The following is a 23,277-nucleotide window of genomic DNA, read 5'->3' as shown; positions in this document are numbered from 1 at the left end:
GCACACATCTCAAGCTAAAAGGTAACAGGTTAGCCAATAGCCATTAACCATTATCATGTTGAAGCTAGCATCTTAAATGTACAGTCATGGAGCCTTTTGTTTAGATTATTAAGAGTTGCTGCTATATATATGAAGACGTATCATAAATCATGTTTATATTTTGGTCCATAATGTGACTTATCTGTTACTTCCATGTCACACATGCCATGTGAACATGTTTAAACTATCAAGCAGGTCTCAAGAGGAGTCGAACAGTCAATTTCCTCTTTCAATTGTTCTTTATGGTAGGGAATCTGTCTCCTGAGAATGTGTATGGTAATACTGCCCCCTGGTGGCAATGTTTATCTTTGATTTTGTGACTCTTGTATTAGTGTATTTAGCTACACCTGTGAACCTTATAAAAGATCCCATCCACATTTGTTGAATGCTGTAGTATTTCAGTTGCTGATGGCAGATATCATGTTGTCATGTTGCTTGTGTGAATTTAAAGAGGAATTGAAAGCCCAGTCAGGCAAGTCTACATGGAGTTTACATGGCATCCTCGTACTATAGTTAACCCTTCCATCTATCTCTGTAGAGGGCTCATATATTTTCAACCCTTTGCCCTCCCGTCTCTCCCCGCCAGCGTACATGAAGCGGCGCCACAGCTCTGTGAGCGAGAGCCAGACGGCGGACAGCGGGGGCCTGTCAGGGGGAGACTTCAGCCAGGGGGGCAGCCCCCAGCATGGCCTCGGCCACCACCTGCACCAGCAGCAGCCTCCCCAGCAGCACCTGAAGAAGGCCCGTGTGGTGCTGGCCCCTGAGGAGAAGGAGGCTCTGAAGAGGGCCTACCAGCAGAAGCCCTACCCCTCGCCCAAGACTATTGAGGAGCTGGCCTCACAGCTCAATCTCAAAACCAGCACCGTCATCAACTGGTTCCACAACTATAGGTGGGTGGAGAGAAACAGGGGGAGAAGGCTGGGAATGGATGCAGACCTGGGTCTAAATAGTTTGTTTTTTAAAATTCGAAATACTTGCTTTTTGCTGTGTCTGTGTCTGTGTCTGACTGAGGGATGTTGGGGTTCCTCTGCTCTCTTTCTCTCTGGCCACCAGGTCTCGTATCCGACGGGAGCTTTTCATCGAGGAGATCCAGCGAGGTGAGGGCGGCTCCCCGTCCACCAGGGCAGGCAAGGCCAGTGAGGGCGACAGCTGTGACGGTACTGAGTCAGATGGCACAGTGGAGGGCACACGCCCCGGCCACGAGCACCACCCGGCCTCAGAAGGCGAGGGCGGGTCCGACCACAGAGACGAGGGCACCACGTCAGCCACCGGCAGCAACGCTGCAGGTACCAGCGGCCACCACAAGGGCGGCGCCCTGGACAGCCTGTTCAGCTTCCCCGAGAACACCCATGTTTCCTCTGCGTCTGTGGCCACCACCACTGCTGCCCGCAACCCCCGCGACAGCAGCCTGCGCAAGAAGAAAGCCGCCAACCTCAATAATATCATCCACCGCCTGGAGAAGGCTGCTGGTAAAGACGAGCCCCACGAGTGGGAGTTCTGATACGGTACCCCCTGCTGCTGGGGAGAGTGAGAGTTACTATTTTTCTAGTGCCCTGACTGCACAGTTCCAAGGCCAAGACTGGAGCAGTGCTGCCAGAGAAGAACTGGCATCTTTTACGAGTTTTCATATCAAAGAGGGTTCATAGATTTTTTTCACGAAGCGAAACAACAGCAACAACCTGGCTTTGTTTGGAGATAAAGCACTTAACAGCCCTGCTGGCCACAGGGCCCTAACACCACCGGCCAAAGGTGCGAAAGAGACGAAAGACACACAAAGGAGCGTCACTCCACAGGAGGAAACTGTCACGAGAAGCAATTATGTATTTTATTTGTGTGTGTGTGTGTGTGTGTGTGTGTGTGTGTGTGTGTGTGTGTGTGTGTGTGTGTGTGTGTGTGTGTGTGTGTGTGTGTGTGTGTGTGTGTGTGTGTGTGTTTCCCTTTGAGAGATTTATTCACCACCTCAAAGTTTTTCTAACCTTGTTCGCTCAGTGACTTTTCACATCTAGTAGACTAACTGTTACACTGTTTTCCCTTTTTTCTGTTTTCTAAGAGGTTCTTTCTCCTCATAACTCCATTGCAGTTCTTTGGCTATCTGATAGGATCGTCAAACAAAAAAAGAGAATGAAAAGCCAAGCATTTAGAAAATTAGTCTGCAGGAGAGGAGAACCCTTTCCCAAGCAATGTTCCTGTCTGTGCCCCAAAAGTTGCCATGTAATGGCACTGGAACTCTTAATATGCTATGGACTCTATTGAGAAAATAATTAACATTTTTATCAAATTATTTTTCTCCGCTGAGAAAGAAAAAAAACTTTATAGCAATTTGGTTGCCACTAAGAGATTGCACAGTCGGTCGACTTTAAACAATGCTATTTTAGATTCCTAAATATTTGGGAAGGGTAAAATCTAAAGTGAAATACTCATTATCAGTTGAAAGGAACTTTGAAAAAAAAGTATCACTTTAATTCACAGTTTTTCAACGTACAACATAAAATGCAACGGTCATGTCAGGAAAAAGGAAAAATCTGAAAAACATCTTGTGGTAGCTTACTTTGTGTTCTTTCTCGTGAGTGATCTAGAAGCTCTTTGATAAGTAGTGTACATTTCTTTCATAGCTTTAACTGACTTCCGGGGGACGCCATTTTGGTGGCACCGGGAGCGTTTGTTTAATACACTCCATTTTAGGCCAAAATCAGGTTTGAGAAAAAAATAAAATAAACAAAAAAGTTGTATACAAGTTCATGGAGAAAAAAAACAATTTCAGTCTAGATATTAAAAATAAAAAAAAGTTGCGAACTTGCTTTTTAACCTATTTTAACCACAAAAACCACACTATTAAGACCTCAGAACCAGGGTGTACAGTAGAGCCGACGGCCGCTGCACTTCACAGCCTGGCCCTCGGATGGGGAGGCTTGCGTTTCATTGGGTGAAAAAGCCAGGAGATGCACAGCTCACTTTACTGTATATTCCAAGCATCTGGCTCTTTTGCTCTCAACTCTTTACCTACGGTTGTGTGTATATATGTACATTGTAAAAAGACAGAAAAGAAAGAGAAGAAACCCCAGCTGTTGCGTGTCGGTCCTCACATGCGGTGCACTACGAGTCTGAGGAAGAGATGGACTCTCCTCTGCTTGTGTGTTCCCATACAGAGCTACAAGACTGACCTGGTCATGGTCAACCAGTCACACGTCCCTCCTTTAAAACCCTTTGACATATATTCTCCACAGGCTGCCATGTTGTGTTGCGCAGAGGTCAAGAGGTCAAATGTACGAAACAGTGCCAAGGCTTAGTAGAGATATTTCAAGGTACATTTTTACTAATTGAATAACCAATACCAAAGGTTATATCCAAAGTACTGCCGATGTGACATCCCCCATCCAATTTGGTTGTCTCTTTCAAAGTCAAGCTGATTCTCCCACCAATCTTGATGCGCTCACTCCTTATATTATGACCAGTTTTATGATCAATTCATGACTGTTACGTAGCATCTCCATTCTCCACTGGTCACAACAAGTCCTCTTACCTTCAGCTGTAACTCTTGGCCTGCCCCATGTGAATATATCTCAGAGGTTAAGATCACTTGACACGGGTCAATGGAAGAAAACAAAGACATTAGTTTTATACTTAACCCTCAACCCACCCTCCCTTCTCCAGATATGGTAGAACATTAGACCCCCCCCCCGCACACATCGCAACCTCTTCCCTTTTCCCCCTTTCCTCCTCCTATGCCACAAGCTCACAGTGCCTGCCCGCCCACTGCCTCTCCCTGTGTGTTTGAGTGTGTGAGAGCACACACGCACGTGTACACAAGTAGGCGTGTGTGATTTTGTATCCACGTACCGTAAGAAGGGGGTGTGAGGGTGTGAGCGAGGACTAGCTTCCCTGCTCTGCCATACACACCCTTGAGTGTGTGTGTGTCTGTCTGTGTGTTTTATAAGTCTGTGTGGCTTTGATTTGTATTTACCTGCACACACGTAGAGTGCACAACTGCCACCCTTTGTTTCTTCTAAGCTGTTTTCTAAATTATACGGCTTACGGCATAGCAGACTCACAAATACAGTAGGTCCCCTTTATTGCCATATTAAAGACAAGCAGTAGATCACTTCAACATAAAGTTTTTTGGTTTCATGTTTTTGTTATGCTTATTTATAGGTGCTGTATTTTACATTTTAATGTCTTATTTGATTTCTGTTCATTATTGTTGTTGTTATTATTGTATGGAAGGGACTATAAGGGGTCATATAATATTTTTTTTGACTGATAGACTGCCGGCAGTATTGGGTTATACGTACGAGATTTAGTTGTCATACATGTATATTTAGTGATCTTTTGAAGACGTTTTGACAGTGTCATTTATGTTGTTTGAGCTGAAATGGGAGAGCAACCCATTATGGCATTATGGTGCATTCACCGTTCATGATTTGGTGCATCTGTGCATTTCTATTTTCCTCTTTCATTTCAGCAAGCATGATTGAAATCAGGTTGACTTATATTCTATTTTGTACATTTTCCGTGTATTACTGAACCCAGCACAGGACCGAAGTTGTGGTGGGGCTCAAGAACCAGTAGCATCTGAAGGTCTGGAACTGCTGTCCTTTGGCATTACCTCTGAATCTGACACTTATCTTTTAAGATTTCCCAGCTTAATTTGAGATGAATAAAGTGAGGTAGATTTTATCTAAAATAAGCAGTGATCACATCACTATATATGTGCTTAGATCCAGCAAGAGTGTGACTTTGGCATTTCCTGTTTATTGGCCTATAAACTGGGATGCACTGGCTACATTTTGTGAAGCTCTTAGTACTACGTACACCAACTATTTAGAAGATTCATATTTCCTCAATTATTATTTGCTAAATATAGGTTTAGTTCCTTCAGACAAAAAAAATGATCAAATGACATTTTTATACTAACAATAACACAAACAGCTGTGTAAAGCACAAGCACTACTGACCAAAAACCTCTTTAAAAAGTGGGGGAAGGCAACTTTACCTTAAAAGATTTAATTGCACGCTCATGAATATTTTCTATGCCGTTCTGACTTTACAATAAGTTTAGTCTTTAAAGAGATTATTGGATACTTTTTTAAATTGTGAGCATTTGGAACACAATTGGGTCCTGAATGGCTGCTGCTCAGCTGCCCCTCCTACAGCGAAGCTGGTGGTGATTGGATCACCTCTGGAGGGGAGTGATGTTAGCACACTGTTAAAAAGCCCTGTGTCCTGCATGGTTCCAAACCACGCTCCCTCAAGTGACACACTGCCAGTCTGGCTAAGCCACAGCAGTCCCTATCAGCTGGTTACACTTTTCTACTGAATTTCATTGAAAAAATGTGATCGATTGAACATAAACAAAAAAATCAAGGAGTGTTGATCTTTTGATAAAAGCACAAGTACATCAACAAGTTTAAGCAAAAAATAATGGTATTTATATATAATGGCTTTTGACACGTAAAGCTTAAATTGATCATACCCAAAAACATTACCTTTCAAAAAAGGTATTGATCTTTTAGCACTATTAAAGAGACACCTTAGCACTTAACCGTCTACAAGCCTTTTCCTTCAGTCTATCTTTTCATAGGATTGCCTTTGCCTTAGAGTGATCCAGACCAAAGTGTTGATATTATTTTCAGGATTGCTCATAAACGAATGCAGTAAGCTGGCTCGGTCTCTTGGACTGAAGTCTTGCGCCCATCCCATCGTCGTTCTCATGAGACTTTTCATCACCGGTCTCCAAGTCTTGTGCAGGCACCACATGGAAACAAGCAATCATTTTGATTGGTCTCCCACATGCTGCGTCTTCAACGCAGCTTTTGACATCTGTAGCAAAGTTGTTTTGTCTGGAAATACTTCACTGCTGTTGAACAAAGGGGGGCCAGTTCTGTGACTGTCTACAGTCCTGGGCTGGCTCCTCCAGAGGTGATGCCAAGGCAGACTCTTGTAGGCCACAGATTTAGTAGGAGGTCCACAATCAAAAGCCCCCCACGCAGATAGTTGGTATGGCCCTCATTAAGAACGATGCAGGCTTGAGTGTCTGGTAGAGGCACTAATGAAATGGAGTTGATCAGCAGTATGTGAGGGTCCCAGAGGGATTTCACTTTGATACTATTACTAACATGTCAAGTTGTGCTGTAATGATGTCAACTGTTCCCAGCTATTGCCCGGTTAGAACAGGCGACATACCTGACAGGCAGTGCTTTTTGATTGGGAGTTGAATTTGTGTGGATTTGTTTTCCTTTATCTGTTTCTCATTTGATGCTAATTGAAGATTTGAACAGGAGTTCTCTCACTTTTCTCCCCAAATTATGTTCTGCTGTCAGTCATTTTGGAAACATTGCATGTATACTGAACAAAAATATAAATGCAACATGCAACAATTTCAAAGATTATACTGAGGTACAGTTCATATAAGGAAATCAGTCAATTTAAAGAAATGCATTTGGTCCTAATCTATAGATTTCATGACTGGGCATGGGTGCAACCATGGGTGGGCCTTGGAGGGCATAGGCCCACCCACTGGGGAGCCAGGCCCAGCCAATCAGAATGAGTTTTTCCCCACAAAAGGGCTTTATTACAGACCAAAATCGTCCTCAACACCCCCACCTCCCCCTCAGGCGATCCTGCAGGTGAAGAAGCCGAATGTGGAGTTAGTGGGCTGGCGTGGTTACACGTGGTCTGCTGTTGTGAGGCCATATGGACGCACTGCCAAATTCTCTAAAACAACATTGGAGGCAGCTTATGGTAGACAAATTAACATTCTCTGGCAACAGCACTGGTGGACATACCTGCAGTCAGCATGCCAATTGCACGCTCCCTCAAAACTTGAGACATCTATGGCATTGTGTTGTGTGACAACAACTGCACATTTTAAAGTGGCCTTTTATTGTCCCCAGCACAAGGTGCACCTGTGTAATGATCATGCTGTTTAATCAGCTTCTTGATAGGCCACACCTGTCAGGTGGATGGATTATCTTTGCAAATGAGAAATGCTCACTAACAGGGCTGTAAACAAATTTGTGTACAACATTTGAGAGAGATAAGCTTTTTGTGCGAATGGAACATTTCTGGGATTTTTTTATTTCAGCTCATGGGACCAACATATTTCATGTTGTGTTTATATTTTTGTTCAGTGTAGTTTGGTCTTTTGGCCCAGAGGGAAATGTTTTTGATCAACCATCATGAACTTTAATTGGATTTTATTATTCATAGGTCAATGTGTTTTGGATTATTATTTTATCGTGATCATTAAAGGGGGGTTGTGCACTCTGAGCTAATGGAAGTCATTCTGGTTGTAGTAGAATCAAAAGTGCTTGAATTTGTTTTTACCTTTTCCCAGTTTTCAAACCGTCTGAATGTCATTGGTTGTTGTTGATGTATATCACACCTCTTTTCCCTGTAGGTTTGGTTCACATATATGACATTGCTTTGTCAGACTCCAGTATTCAAGGACACAATGCTCCTAGAGGCCACAGTCATGGAAATAAAGCTGATTACAAAGGCACAGAACATAGACACGGACTGATATAACACACCAATACATGAGCAATACAACTTCTGAAAGAGGACCAAATCAGGCTTGACTACCTGTCTGTGAGTTATTGTCTATCACATGTCCATGTAAAGATCATATAGAACAGGCTACTCTTATCAGTCACAAGTTAATAAAGTGTTTATGTTGTAGGGAGTCCAAGAGCTAGAGGTCGATCCTCTTTTCTCTGCTCCTGTTCATGTGTATATTTCTGCTTTTGACAGGGAAAGGTTTTCTTTAAGTGTTGGTCAGTTTTGTAGACACAGAGTTGTCTGTAGCTTTCTGAATGAACGGGTAAGATTCTGAGTATCATGAAGAATTAGTGGATGGGATTTCAGTGGAACCCTGGAGGAAGCACCCAAAGCTACACTGGTTTATACAGTACAGAGGGCATTTTGCATGTGTTTGTGCAGTTTTTTTGTGCTACAATTCCCTTCTGTGTTTTCATGTTATTTTTCTGTTGCTAAGAAAAACACAGTTTGTTCCATTCGAGTCCAATGTTCAGTTAAACAGTGTATAATTTGTTGCAGAATCTATATGATTCTTTTGGACGAATTTCAGGAATTTGCCCTTTGCAAATATTTTTCTATAGAACTAAAGCAGATTGCTATCAATATTATATACACTGTCATATAAAATTGTACAGATGAAATATATCCTTATAGCAAGTTGTTAAGCATTACTATGGGTTTGTTTTTTGTTATTACTGTCAACGTATTGGTAGTTCTCTCTGTAGGGTTTGTGTCCATTAGGTTTTTAATTTTTTCTTTTTATATTAGGACTACGAAAGCCTCACACTTCTGTAAGATCGACTACAAGCATTGTTGCAGAAGTTTTAGCATTAGCCAGCGTTGGTCTCATGGTGTTTGTGTATCATTAATTCACATTTCTAATATGACCCTTCAATCATTTCATAACCTTGCGGTATTTGTGAGACAAACTTTAACCTAGTACACATTAAGACCAATGCCTTGATTCTCATAGAAGCATATACAGAATCATATAATGTCATTGTACATCACCACCCCCAATCTATACTTACTTTTATTTATACTATATACACTCCTTTTGCCTTATTGGATCTCCTTATTCAATGTCAAGAGCCACTGGTAGTGACAAAAGATTTTTGACAATGTTTGCCAAAAGTTTGATGAAAATCTGGATTCATTTGCTTTTGATTTGCCTTCCCATTTTTATTGACGATTTGATTTGAACATGAATACGTTTCATTCTTACTCTCGTATCTTTTTGTTTGTGTTTAGTCTCAGAAGTCAGCCAGGGACAGTAGGCTTATTGTGATTGTGAGGAGTCAGAAGTGGCATGTTAATAGAGTTTAAATGCCAGTGACGTTGGAAATGGAGACTATAAAAATGGTCAACAACAACAGCATTAATCATGTCATATTCAATTTGGATTATGTAAGTAAGGTTCATAATACTCTATGCATTACAGGTCAACCAATGTCCATTGAATCCATCACTCAGTGGTAGTTGACATATAGGTTACAATGAATAACTAACTATATGATACATTTTTACATTGACTAACAGCTGGTTGTGTTCCATGGGTTTTGAACCATTCTCGACCAACTCCAAATGTACAACTCATTTGGCTCCCTATAGTTGACAACCAAAGCTGCGTTTTTAGCGCTTTAGTGAAGGAATCATGATAGAACTACATCACCCACAGTCCTTTGCTGCTACCTTGCTGTCTAGTCAAATGAGAATATGTTATGATGGCATTGTCTAAGACCTATATAAGATGGGTGTCCATGGAGTCCCCTCCCTCAGTTCAGATCTGTCTCCATACTCACATTTACATGCTCCCAAAGCCTCAACTGACTATGAATTTAGAACCAGACAAATTGTTTCTAAACTGCTGAAGTCATCAAGTTTGTCTTGGTTTCTCAACTCCAATTCACCTTTGTTTAGCCATGTGCTATATCCGAGTCTAGGATAATTGATTTTAAATGTCGTATAATCTGATTCTCATTGACTAATTTCGTTCAGAACAAAGCTAGCCATACTCGCCAATGGTTCAGGCTCCTCGCCTTTACTATTAATTACCCTACCAGGTTTATAAGCAACCTTTATTTTCAGCTGATGAGTTTGAAACTGGGACTCTACTTTTACCAAGCATTTGGAGTAGTATGAGAGTGTGTACCCACTCTCTCCTTCAAAGTGCCAGAGGTCTCCAACTTTCTTGTGTTTGGTCAGGCTGCCATCTCACTATCAGTTTATCTACTGTAATGTCAAGTTGCTGACTTTCAGTACATTGTATATATTATCTGAATATACATAGGTCATGTTGTTGGTCAAATGTCATTCAATAGCAGAACTTGAGAATGCCTGTTAAAATATACCAGTGTTTCCCAACTCCAGTGATCCAGTACCTCCAACAGTACACATCTTTGTTGTAGTCCTGTACAAGCACACCTGATTCAACTTGTCAACTAATCATCAAGCCCTCAATTAATTTAATCTACAACAAAAATGTGTGCTGTTAGGTGTACTCGAGGAGTTGGGAAACACTGCTATAGACACTAGATCTTTGGAAATAATTGAGACGAACAGGTTTTTTGTTTGTTTGCTTTTCCTTAAATGGGTGGAAGAAGATCAAGATTTTATACCGTATTGTTTGATTCTTTTTCCCCTGCTGGAGAGACCTTTAAGTCCCTTGAATAATAAGTTTATTGCAGAGCTCTTGTTTTGGCAAAATAAATGCCAGTATGATTGGAGACCTTAGTTGTACAGATATGGCTTCCATAGACATTTGATTTGTGCAATTTCATTTATTTTGAAGGTTATGTGATTAGTTTTTTTTAGACCAAACTTCACATTGAAGCTACCCTATGTTGCAAAATATTTTTTTTAAATCCCTTCAACCAAAAAAACTGTCTTTCTCAACGAAGAGTTGGCACTTCGAACTGAAGAGTTACAGCGCAATTCACTTTTTCTCCAACTTTTTCTCGAATTCTAGCTTGACATGGGGTAAAATGACACCCAGTGGGGCTTTAGGCATTCATATGACGTTGTGTGTGTATATGTGTGTGGCGCGTTGAGCGGCTCTTATGCAGTTAAGGGCTGCAGTTTCCTTATCTTTTAGTTTGTGTCCTCTCTTTTTACTGACTGCTTTTGAAGTGAGGAAAACTCCCACCGTCTCAGCTGGTCTAATTGTCTCTCTCAAAGCTCAGGTGGAAACTACTTTTAGCAGAGTCCTTGTCACTATCACTGGCCACAACAGTGCTCTTCCTCCCCCTCTTCAGTCCAGAGAGAGGTGTAGCTAGTTGCTGTCCGCTGATATATTTTTCTATGACGTGATTCTAGGCCTCATGATCATTGGCAATGAGAGGGTGACTCTTCCTTCACAGAAAAAAAGTATCTCTTCCAGTTTCAGTTGTTCTCTCATTTGTTGTTTTCATCTGGTTCCTTTTTATTTGGTCATTTAAGTCATGTAGTCTGTTCTCAGCACTGTAAAACAGTCCCTATAGAATATGGAGAGGCAATATCACTGTATGAAACTCACAATGTATTATTGTTGTTATTATTATTGTTATTATTATTCACTAGCACCCTAGGTGTGATAATTGAAGTAAATATCTTTTATACAAACACAAAGTTAGTGTGGTGTCTTTTTTTCCTATAATGTTACTCTTTGACGTTGTTCGGTCTGTTGCATGTTATTAACAAGTATAAACAGTTTTACATAGTGCATTCGGAAAGTATTCAGACCCCTTGACTTTTTCCACTATTTGTTATTCTAAAATTGATAAAATAAAAAATGTTTCTCATCAATCTACACACAATATCCCACAATGAAAGTGAAAACAGGTTTTTAGAAATGTTTACAAATGTATTATTTTATTTTATTACCTTATTTACATGAGTATTCAGACTCTTTGCTATGAGAATCGAAATTGAGCTCAGGTGCATCCTGTTTCCGTTCATCATCCTTGATGAATGGAACTGGCCCAACGCTCTAACCACTAGGTTACCTGCCGCCCTATATAAAGGCAAAAAGGCAATATTTGAACAAAGTATGAGCCTTTATTAATAATCTACTGGAGAACCATTTTGGGTTGAAGTATAATTTATGTATGAGTGAAGCTTTTAGTGAGAGATTTAATGCTTTATTATTTAATCATTTAGCCCCCTAAACTCATATTCATTATAAATAGGCATGTTTAATTTTGTCTGGCTTTGCATTCCAATATTTTTTTGCTCATGATTTTTTTTAAACTAGTTATCTGGAGTAGGCAGTGCCATTAGTAAGTAAACTGTTATAGGAGTTAATAAAATTCCATGAATAGACAAGTATTTACCTCTCCATGGTTGCAGAATCTTATCTATTTTTGCAAACTTTCTATTGAAGTTGGTTGTGGTAAGTTAATTTATGTTTTGAGATATGAATACCAAGTATGTCTACTTCACAATCTGTCTATTTAATTGGTAAACCAGGGGCGCAACTTTCACTGTCATTGATACAAAACGAGGCGGCGGTGTGCTTTAGGACCATGCGGACGCCACCGAGCAGTCGGGTAGGCGGTTTGGAATGTTTATCCAACTGGATTAAAAAATATGTCCCCCCCACTTCTAAAACCAAAGTTGAACCCCTGTGGTAAACTATAAGGTAGTGTAAACATTGTATTTTAATGATCCAATACGCAATATAGTACACTTGTCATAATTAGGTTTAAGTCCAGAGGCTATAAAAGTGTTCAAGATCTTCATTGAGACTGTGCAGGGATCCAGACTTAAGAAAAAACTTGAGTAACTCCTGGATTTCTATCTCCTTGATGTTCTTGTTGGATCTAATTTTAATAGCTAGCATTTCGATGGCCATAATAAATAGATATGGAGACAACGGACAGCCTTAACACTGCCCTATCCCATCTGGACAAGAGGAATACCTATGTAAGAATGCTGTTCATTGACTATAGCTCAGTATTCAACACCAGCGTACCCTCCAAGGTCATCATTAAGCTTGAGGCCCTGGGTCTCAACCCTGACCTGTGCAATTGCGTCCTGGACTTTCTGACGGGCCGCCCCCAGGTGGTGAAGGTAGGAAACAACATCTCCAATTCGCTGATTCTCAACACTGGGGCCCCACAAGGGTGCATGCTTAGCCCCCTCCTGTACTCCCTCTTCACACAGGACTGCGTGGCCATGCACGCCTCCAACTCAATCATCAAGTTAGCAGATGACACAACAGTAGTAGGCTTGATAGCCTACAGGGAGGAGGTGAGGGCTCTCGGAGTGTGGTGTCAGGAAAATAACCTCTTACTCAATGTCAACAACTTTGGAAGTATGCTTGGGGTCATTGGAAGACCCATTTGCGACCAAGCTTTAACTTCCTGACTGATGTCTTGAGATGTTGCTTCAATATATCCACACAATTTTCCTCCCTCATGATGCCATCTATTTTGTGAAGTGCACCAGTCCCTCCTGCAGCAAAGCACCCCCACAACATGATGCTTCCAACCCTGTGCTTCACGGTTGGGATGGTGTTCTTCGGCTTGCAAGCGTCCCCTTTTTCCTCCAAACATTACGATGGTCATTATGGCCAAACAGTTCTATTTTTGTTTCATCAGACCAGAGGACATTTCTCCAAAAAGTACGATCTTTGTCCCCATGTGCAGTTGTAAACCGTAGTCTGTTTTTTTTATGGCGGTTTTGGAGCAGTGGCTTCTTCCTTGCTGAGCGGCCTTTCAGGTTATGTCGATATAGGACTGGTTTTACTGTGGATATAGATACTTTTGTACCTGTTTCCTCCAGCATCTTCACAAGGTCCTTTGCTGCTGTTCTGGGATTGATTTGCACTTTTCGCACCAAAGTACGTTCATCTCTAGGAGACAGAGCGCGTCTCCTTCCTGAGCGGTATGACGGCTGCGTGGTCCCATGGTGTTTATACTTGTGTACTATTGTTTGTACAGAGGAACGTGGTACCTTCAGGCGTTTGGAAATTGCTCCCAAGGATGAACCAGACTTGTGGAGGTCTACAATTTTTTTTCCTGAGGTCTTGGCTGATTTCTTTAGATTTTCCCATGATGTCAAGCAAAGAGGCACTAAGTTTGAAGGTCGGCCTTGAAATATATCTACAGGTACACCTCCAATTGACTCAAATGATGTCAATTAGCCAATCAGAAGCTTCTAAAGCCATGACATCTTCTGGAATTTTCCAAGCTGTTTAAAGGCACAGTCAACTTAGTGTATGTAAACTTCTGACCCACTGGAATTGTGATACAGTGAATTATAAGTGAAATAATCTGTCTGCAAACAATTGTTGGAAAAATTACTTGTGTCATGCACAAAGTAGATGTCCTAACCGATTGCCAAAACTATAGTTTGTTAACCAGAAATTTGTGTAGTGGTTGAAAAACAAGTTTTAATGACTCCAACCTAAGTGTATGTAAACTTCCGACTTCAATATTTTTATTCCATTCCTTTACTTAGATTTGTGTGTATTAGGTATTTGTTGTGGAATTGTTAGATATTACTGTTAAATATTGCTGCACTGTCGGAACTAGAAGCACAAGCATTTTGCTACACTCGCAATAACATCTGCTAACCATGTGTATGTGACCAATACAATTTGATTCGATTTGAAGGGATACATACATTTTACTTACAATCGACACTGACACAGCCGTGGCACGATAGCAAAGAAGACGTGCAGTACTGACAATCTAGAGCGAGTAAACCTGCAAAACCAACCCTCTCTCCACCCACACACGTTGTTTTTATTCCAGGCTGTTTTACACAGTCCTATATCACTAGGATCAAGAATATATGGATAGTGTATATAGCTCATGTACAAATATAATTTACTTCTCGCTAAGAGAAGTACTTCCATAGGCCAGTTATCGTGTTGGGTCTGGCGTTCAGTCAGGGTCTGGCGTTCAATCAGTTTAACCCAGTGTTAACCAGCCAGCTGGAAACACTTGAGTAAATGAGGAATACAAAACATATTTAAAGCAGGTGCTCCCACACAGGTGTGGTTCTTGAGTTAATTAAACAATTAACATCCCATCATGCTTAGGGTCATTATTATTTTAGCTAACCATGGCTAGAAGAAGATATCTCAATGAATATGAAAGAGTGGAATAGGGGGTTTAAAAGCTGAAAGAGTGGAATAAAGGAGAATATGGGGTTTAATAGTTGTGTGTGTTAGTCTCAGTCACCAGATATCAACTTAATTGAACACTTGGGAGATTCTGGAGCAGGCCTGAGACAGCGTTTTCAAACACCAACAAAAATGAATGATAGAAGTTCTCCTGGAAGACTGGTGTCACATCCTTCAAATAGAGTTCCAGACACTAGTAGAATCTATGTCGAGGTGCATTGAAGCTGTTCTGGCGGCTCGTGGCCCAACACCCTATTAAGACACTTTATGTTGCCGTTTCTTTATTTTGGCAGTTCCATTTATATGTGGCAGTTAGAGCTGCACATTGCTCTTTGCCACAGACTATGGCAAAATTGACACAAATGCTTATTGCTATAAAGTAGAAAATGCTGACGTACTTAATTATGTTCAATCACTATGACCTTGACCTTTTGTCAATATTCCAGCAGTCTGAATTGGACTTTCTGAGATGAAAAAATATGTATCTCAGCATCTACTCAAGTATTTTTTTCAAGGTTTGGCTCAAATATGCACAATTAAATGGCCTAGGACCCAGTGAAGCATTGAATCATTGGTGACCTCTGACCAGAAGTTGAAAAATGTATCTTTCTCTCATTTGGATTGCCGACCCCTGGTTTAGAAGGTAGAACTGAAGGACTATGGGACTGGGGGAACATGGGCTGAGGGAACTGAGGGAACATGGGGCTGAGGGAACATGGGGCTGAGGGAACAGAGGGAACATGGGGCTGAGGGAACAGAGGGAACATGGGGCTGCCGGGCACAGAGGGAACATGGCTGAGGGCACTGAGGAACATGGGGCTGAGGGCAACAGAGGGAACATGGGCTGAGGACACAAGGGAACATGGGGCTAGGAGGGAAACAGGGAACATGTGGGCTGAGGAACATGGGGCTGAGACGGGAACATGGGGCTGAGGGAACATGGGACTGAGGGAACATGGGCTGAGAAGGGAACATGGGCTGAGGGAACATGGGATGAGGGAACATGGGGCTGAGGGAACTGAGGGACATGGGGCTGAAGGGGATGAGGGACATGGGGCTGAGGGCGACTGGGGCTGAGGGAACATGGTGCTGAGGGAACATGGGGCTGAGGGAACATGGGGCTGAGGGAACTGAGGGAACATGGGGCTGAGGGAACTGAGGGAACATGGGGCTGAGGGAACATAGGGTAAGGGGGCTGAGGGAACATAGACATGGTCCCATGTCATGTCAGGGGTTTGACTGAAGCTACATAAGGTGTTTCCAAATAGTCTACTTGGCATATTTAGTCTTAACTCTACAACTTTCCACCCTAGAAACTATACGCAATAAAACTGACTGTGACCTCAGCTTATTACACAGCACAGTATGTTACACATGAGTTACTAAGGGTACATATGTATTCCTTCATATGTAACTCAACCATCTGTTTCCCAACAACACAGGAAGTAGCATCTGTGATGTGCTTAATGATCCTTGGTGACCCTTGACCTATTCCTCCTCTCCTGGTCCTGTGGATCTCTGGACGACAGGAGATGGTAGTGAGGGTCTCCATATACAGGAAGTAGTCTAAAGACTGCTGGATTATTCATAGAGCCTCTTGAAGACCCTTCAACTATATCTAGCACTTCCCATCAAATCCCCGAGCTGACAAGGTTAAACTCTGTCATTCTCCCCCTGAGCAAGGCAGTTAACCCACTGTTCCCCGGGCGCCGAAGACATGGATGTCGATTAAGGCAGCCCTCCGCACCAGTATGATTCAGAGGGGTTGGGTTAAATGCGGAAGAGACATTTTAGTTTACTGCATTCAGTTGTACAACTGACTAGGTATCCCCCTTTCCCTTTTACCATCAATCTATATAACGATAGCAGTACTCTTGTCATAGTTAGTCGGTCTACTGTAAGTCGCTCTGGATAAAAATGTAGCCCACTCACAACAACTTAAATTGCGAAGAGTCGTGAAAGTTACATAGGGATCGGTTTCGGCAAACGGATGAGGTACAAACTAAACCAGCGTCAATATGGTATATTTTCCTGATGGCATATTTATGTTTGCATAACTGTTCAATTTGCCTCCAGTGCTACTGTAGCAGTTTGGATTTCCATCTCCACAGACAGATCTGGTTTCCTCCTCATGGATCAAGGAAAGCTCTGATTTCTGTGCTGTGAATGTGTCTCTGTGTGATAGACTGGGCTGTATAACATCAGGAGTCTGGGGTTACATCGCTATCACTGAGAGCCTTCAGTACATCATTACAGACACACACAGCCTCCCTGGGTGCACCCACCATCTCACTCAGGGTACTGTACACACAGATCTGGGATCAGCTATTTACGTTGCTGATTCAAATTCGGCCTGAAGGACCATGCAAAGAGTGACATCTTGTAAGGGTGGTCTCCGAAAGGGGTCTCTGTTTCAATAGGGTTTTATATAAACTCAATCCCAACCAATTGTTTGGAAAACTGTCCTTGGATCAGCTTGTAAAGGTTTGTCTTACCACACACTTTCAAAACTGTATGGTGGTGCCTTTTTTTCACTCTACATCGAAACAGTTCGTTTCATTGTACCAAATATCAACTTAGTAGGTACACTGTAGGTCTGTAATATCATGAAAACACAGGTAAGTTGATAACAAAATATATAAAGTAGTCTATAGTAGCCATCATAATAACATGGATTTGGTCACTGGGAATCATTGTGTTCATTCAAAGGCAACAGGAAGTAGGTCTAAAGCAATTATGTTATACACCAACACAACATACAGTATCAGTGAAGGCTGAGGTTGAGCTGGCTTGATCATTCAATATGCAGCCAGCAGAGAGCACTGTAGTACCATTTCAGGATTATTCTCATTAGCTTGGTTACCATCCAATTTGCGACACATTTTCATGCGAATAGTCTAAAATCGGCATAAAACAAAATGCGTATTTTCCCACCAGAGATGTTTCCATCAAACTGACTTTTTGCAGATAAAAGGCTGTGCGTGATGACATAAAAAGCGAAATGCGATGCAATCGCTTTTTCAACTCTACTGCTCGTTTTGTCACCAAATCCGTTGCATTAAATAGCATGTGCCCACTGGTCTTGGCACATGCGCTCTAGCCAACAATTTGCATATACAGTGCGGACAAACTACCTATATCATGAGATTATTATGGGCAAGAGCGATATTTGTATTTGTCAAAAGGCAGCCAAGCATCGATCATCATGTCACCAGAATAAGACCTTCGATATTTATTGGAAAGGAGCATCAAACTCATCACCTTGCACACTCACTACCCACCCTGTGAAGTTCATCATAATTGATTTAATCTGTAGCCTAATAAACTGCATGCTTTTGCTTTCCCGGGTCGTAGTGGGAGGAACACACAACATATCATCGCGTGACACCAAGTTAACTTCGATATCATAAAGGCGTTTCCACAGAAATTACTTTCATAATTAATTTGACCGACTAAAAAATAACCCACCATATCGAATGTAGGGATTTATAAAATTGTACAGGAATTTCATTTTCCCATCTTCATGACTTTTTTAATGCGCCAGGTAATTCAACAGCATGAAATGGTTGGATGGAAAACTGGTTACTGTTAAATTATTTTCATAAATGAACTCAGCAAAAAAATAAACTTCCTCTCACTGTCAACTGCGTTTATTTTCAGCAAACTTAACATGTGTATATATTTGTATGAACATAAGATTCAACAACTGAGACATAAACTGAACAAGTTCCACAGACATGTGACTAACAGAAATGGAATAATGTGTCCCTGAACAAAGGGGGGGTCAAAATCAAAAGTAAGTCAGTATCTGGTGTGGCCACCAGCTGCATTAAGTACTGCAGTGCATCTCCTCCTCATGGACTGCACCAGATTTGCCAGTTCTTGCTGTGAGATGTTATCCCCCTCTTCCACCAAGGCACCTGCGGGTTCGTGGACATTTCTGGGTGGAATGTCCCTAGCCCTCACCCTCCAATCCAACAGGTCCCAGACGTGCTCAATGGGATTGAGATCCGGGCTCTTCACTGGCCATGGCAGAACACTGACATTCCTGTCTTGCAGGAAATCACGCACAGAACGAGCAGTATGGCTGGTGGCATTGTCATGCTGGAGGGTCATGTCAGGATAAGCCTGCAGGAAGGGTACCACATGAGGGAGGAGGATGTCTTCCCTGTAACACACAGCGTTGAGATTGCCTACAATGACAACAAGCTCAGTCTGATGATGCTGTGACACACCGCCCCCAGACCATGACAGACCCTCCACCTCCAAATCGATCCCGCTCCAGAGTACAGGCCTCGGTGTAACGCTCATTCCTTCGATGATAAACGCGAATCCGACCATCACCCCTGGTGAGACAAAACCGTGACTCGTCAGTGAAGAGAACCTTTTGCCAGTCCTGTCTGGTCCAGCGACGGTGGGTTTGTGCCCATAGGCGACGTTGTTGCCAGTGATGTCTGGTGAGGACCTGCCTTACAACAGGCCTACAAGCCCTCAGTCCAGCCTCTCTCAGCCTATTGCGGAGAGTCTGAGCACTGATGGAGGGATTGTGTGTTCCTGGTGTAACTCGGGCAGTTGTTGTTGCCATCCTGTACCTGTCCCATAGGTGTTTTGTTCGGATGTACCGATCCTGTGCAGGTGTTGTTACATGTGGCCTGCCACTGCGAGGACAATCAGCTGTCCGTCCTGTCTCCCTGTAGCGCTGTCTTAGGCGTCTCACAGTACGGAAATTGCAATTTATTGCCCTGGCCACATCTGCAGTCCTCATGCCTCCTTGCAGCATGCCTAAGGCACATTCACGCAGATGAGCATGGACCCTGGCCATCTTTCTTTTGGTGTTTTTCAGAGTCAGTAGAAAGGCCTCTTTAGTGTCCTAAATTTTTCATAACTGTGACCTTAATTGCCTACCGTCTGTAAGCTGTTAGTGTCTTAAAGACCGTTCCACAGGTGCATGTTCATTAAGTGTTTATGGTTCATTGAACAAGCATGGAAAACAGTGTTTGAACCCTTTACAATGAAGATCTGTGTGAAGTTATTTGGATTTTTGCGAATTATCTTTGAAAGACAGGGTCCTAAAAAAGGGACGTTTCTTTTTTTGCTGAATTTATATGATGCATTCCCTTTGCTTTGTCTCCCACCGGTTGTATAGTTGAGAGCTGCAAATGTAAAGGTCCACTAATCAAGAGAAAGTTCAGATAGACCTAGTTGATCTCCTTCTGCCTCATAATCTGAAGATTAACTTCTAGAGCCAAAATATTAACGTCACAATGGAACTCTTAAAATATTTTTTTATCTTTTGAGGCCATATATCTTGTAATATCTTGTCATGGTTATTTGTTCAAATTGGACTCGGAGCTGATTTGTTTGACAGAATCCTGAACATATTTCGATTAGTATCAACAAACAAAATAAAGCTCCCCCAATGTTCCCATAAGAGATAAAAATAGCAGCTTTCCTCACATTGGCCCCACTAGCTCCCCAGGCAAATACAGACAAAAAAAATCCAGGGTTAACTTTCTGTTTAGCCTCTGCACAACATTGATACATTTGTTACATTGATATTAATCTCTGTTGAACATGTCTGAGGATATAACTCAGACTTGTGCTGTGCAATATCTGTCCATGTCTGCAGTACAGTGACACATGTTTGAGGGTAAATAGAGGATCTATATATAGAGGATCTACAGTACAGCGCATTCGGAAAGTATTCAGAGCCCTTCAATTTTTTTCTCACATTTTGTTATGTTACAGCCTTATTCTAAAATGTATTAAATTGTTTTTGTCCCTCATCAATCTACACACAATAGCCCATAACGACAAAGCAAAAACAATTTTTTTGTAAATGTATAAAATAAAATAAGCAAATATCACATTTTACATAAGTATTCAGACCCTTTACTCAGTACTTTATTGAAGCAGCTTTGGAAGTGATTACAGCCTCAAGTCTTCTTGGGCACACCTGTATTTGGGGTGTAATTTGGACATTTTCACTTAGGGGTGTACTCACTTTTGTTGCCAGCGGTTTAGACATTAATGGCTGTGTGTTGAGTTATTTTGAGGGGACAGCAAATTTACACTGTTATACAAGCTGTACACTCACTACTTTACATTGTAGCAAAGTGTCATTTCTTCAGTGTTGTCACATAAAAAGATATACTCAAATATTTACAAAAATGTGAGGGGTGTACTCACTTTTGTGATATACTGTATATAGGCAGGTGTGTGCTTTTCCAAATCATGTCCAATCAATTTAATTTACGTAAATAAGCGTTTTCTGTTTTTTATTTGAAATACATTTGAAAACATTTCTAAAAACCCATTTTCGCTTTGTCATTACGGTGTATTGTGTGTAGATTGAGAATTTGTATTTATTTAATCAATTTCAGAATACGGCTGTAATGTAACAAAATGTGGAAAAAGTCAAGGGGTCTGAATACTTTCCGATTGCACTGTAGGGCTTTATGGGAGTTTCTCTTTCAGTCAGTGGTCTGTCATGTGTTCTCCAATGCTCACCATCTCTGTTTTTTGCAACAGTGTTTTCCGAGGTGCATATTTGATTGTTTTCTTACATGTTCAGTGGGTTCCAATTCAATTGCAACATGGCAATCCTTATCTATTCGGTTTGTTGCACCTGGGTTTTCTGAAGTACGTATTGTATTATATTGTATTGATGTTCAAATTCTTCCAATTCAATTATAACATGACAATCCTCTTCTTTTCTGTTGCCAGGATTCATAGCATCTCCTCGGCTTCCCAGCATACACGCACTTGGTCACAGCTCGCCCTTTTGGAGCGTACTTTGGCGTTTCCATGGGAACAGTACAATGTGAAAATGCCATGCTGAGAAGTGAGAACTTACCTCACCAATGACGCCATATGATGTCTTTAGAACACACCACCCTGATTCCTCGTCAAGGCAGTTTGGCTACAGCCACATCATGTGACAAAGGCCACCCAATAAACCTCATTCCCGTGATGGTGTTGTAGCCATGTCTAATCAAACAATGATGGGTGGTGCCTGAAGATCGGGCGGTACAATGGCAGGCCTCAATGTAGCCTGTATGTACTGTTGACTTCTTTATGACTTCACCATCAGCAGTCCTCTCCTCTGATACGTACACACAGAAACAAGCAGTGACCCCCGAGCTCTTTTTTTTCTGCCTTTCACCATGCATCCTTTATTTGCATCATGATTGTTTTTGACAGAGCCTGTCAGTTGGTCTCTTTGCCAGATGTCTGTCTGACTGACCTCCATCTGGTGTGTGGACACACATTGGCAAGGCAACACAAAGGGTTAATGATACCCAGCCTAGTGTGCCAGGTCGATCTCACAGGCAGGCCACATAATGACAGCCACGCAGCTAATAACACAAGATTGGCATATGGGAAGTAAGTTATTATCATAGCAACATTCAACTTCAAAGCCTTTGTGGCTGGGGGCAGGAGTGTGTGTGTGCGTGTGGGTGTTTGTGCGCGTGCGTGTGCGTGGGTGCATGTCTGTCTCTGCACTGAACCTTCTCATGTGGTGTTCCTGTGCCCGTAAGTGGAGACAGCTTGGAGTAATTATTCTGCCCAACTGGCAAAGCATGCTTGATGCTGATAACATGGCTGAAGTTGGGAGGCTGGGCTGTTCTGTGATTTGGATCTGCTAAACTGCTTATTGACTTGTTTTACAGGGACCTTTCACAAAACATTGACTTCAACACATTGGTGCTCTATAAAAATAGAAGTTGAAGGTTTTATGTAGCTACATAGGAAACACCCACTGCAGTCTTGGTTCCGAGGGGTTTCTTCTCTAATCTTTTACTACAGTGCTGTGAACGATATAACATTAGTCTTGATTACATTAGTCTTGATGTGCTGTATGATTTAAGCTGTATGGTGGGAGGATCGATTGAGTCCAGATGCTGCCGATGATGCCAAGGGGTAGATTGGACAAGGTTGAGATTGTGTTGAGATTGTGTTGAGACAGGGTTCTGCGTAATGTGGACTGTGTTACCTGTTAGGACTGTCAGGCTGTGCTGGATGCGGGGGGAGATCTCAGCTCCGATAGGGCCTCTGCTCTCAGGCCCCCAGCTCTCCCTTAGTCTCTGTGACTTCCTTCTTCCCTTCCTCCACTCTTCCTTCTTCATTGTGTGTCAGTCCACTGGTGGCTTTATCACTCCATGTCAGTCTGGGCTCTTCAGCACGCAACCTTTGCTGTCAGCCATACCTGTCACAACCATGCTCCACAGTTTAGATTAGAATGGTTGAGAAAACATGACTGGAGGCTTGGTGCCTTGTCAGATCCTCAACAGTCCACATTTCCTTTCAGTTCACCAGATTGATGTTCAAGTCAAATCAAGTGATCCTTCATTATCCAATGAAGGGACATTCATTTGGCTGCTGGTTCTCATCCAAATGGATCTCAGTGATCAATTGTCTTCTTTTAACATCTTTGAATGAAGGACTTGTGTTGAGTACCACATGATCTTAGCAGAGGTCCTTGCTCTATACCCCAATGTTCTGCCCTGTATTCTGCTGTTTTGCGGGTCTCCATTCCCAAAGTAATATGTGATATGATTTGTTCTGCCTCGCGTGGATAAAAATAGCCA

General features: G+C 42.0%; 1 protein-coding gene across 1 annotated transcript in view; it reads left to right on the top strand.

The window, feature by feature from the left end:
* LOC111979971 (homeobox protein cut-like 1) overlaps positions 1-10,428 on the top strand; it is a 98,711-nt gene extending 88,283 nt beyond the window's left edge. Inside the window, exons 20-21 of the mRNA XM_070449736.1 lie at positions 626-929; positions 1,093-10,428. Coding sequence (XP_070305837.1) covers positions 626-929; positions 1,093-1,540 — 752 coding nt within the window. The 3' untranslated portion in view covers positions 1,541-10,428. The remainder of the gene's footprint in view (positions 1-625; positions 930-1,092) is intronic.
* Positions 10,429-23,277: the final 12,849 nt, after the last annotated feature.

Source organism: Salvelinus sp. IW2-2015, linkage group LG20 (genome assembly GCF_002910315.2).
Source record: "Salvelinus sp. IW2-2015 linkage group LG20, ASM291031v2, whole genome shotgun sequence".
Taxonomy (NCBI): domain Eukaryota; kingdom Metazoa; phylum Chordata; class Actinopteri; order Salmoniformes; family Salmonidae; genus Salvelinus; species Salvelinus sp. IW2-2015.
This window is presented reverse-complemented; position numbering and strand designations above follow the sequence as displayed.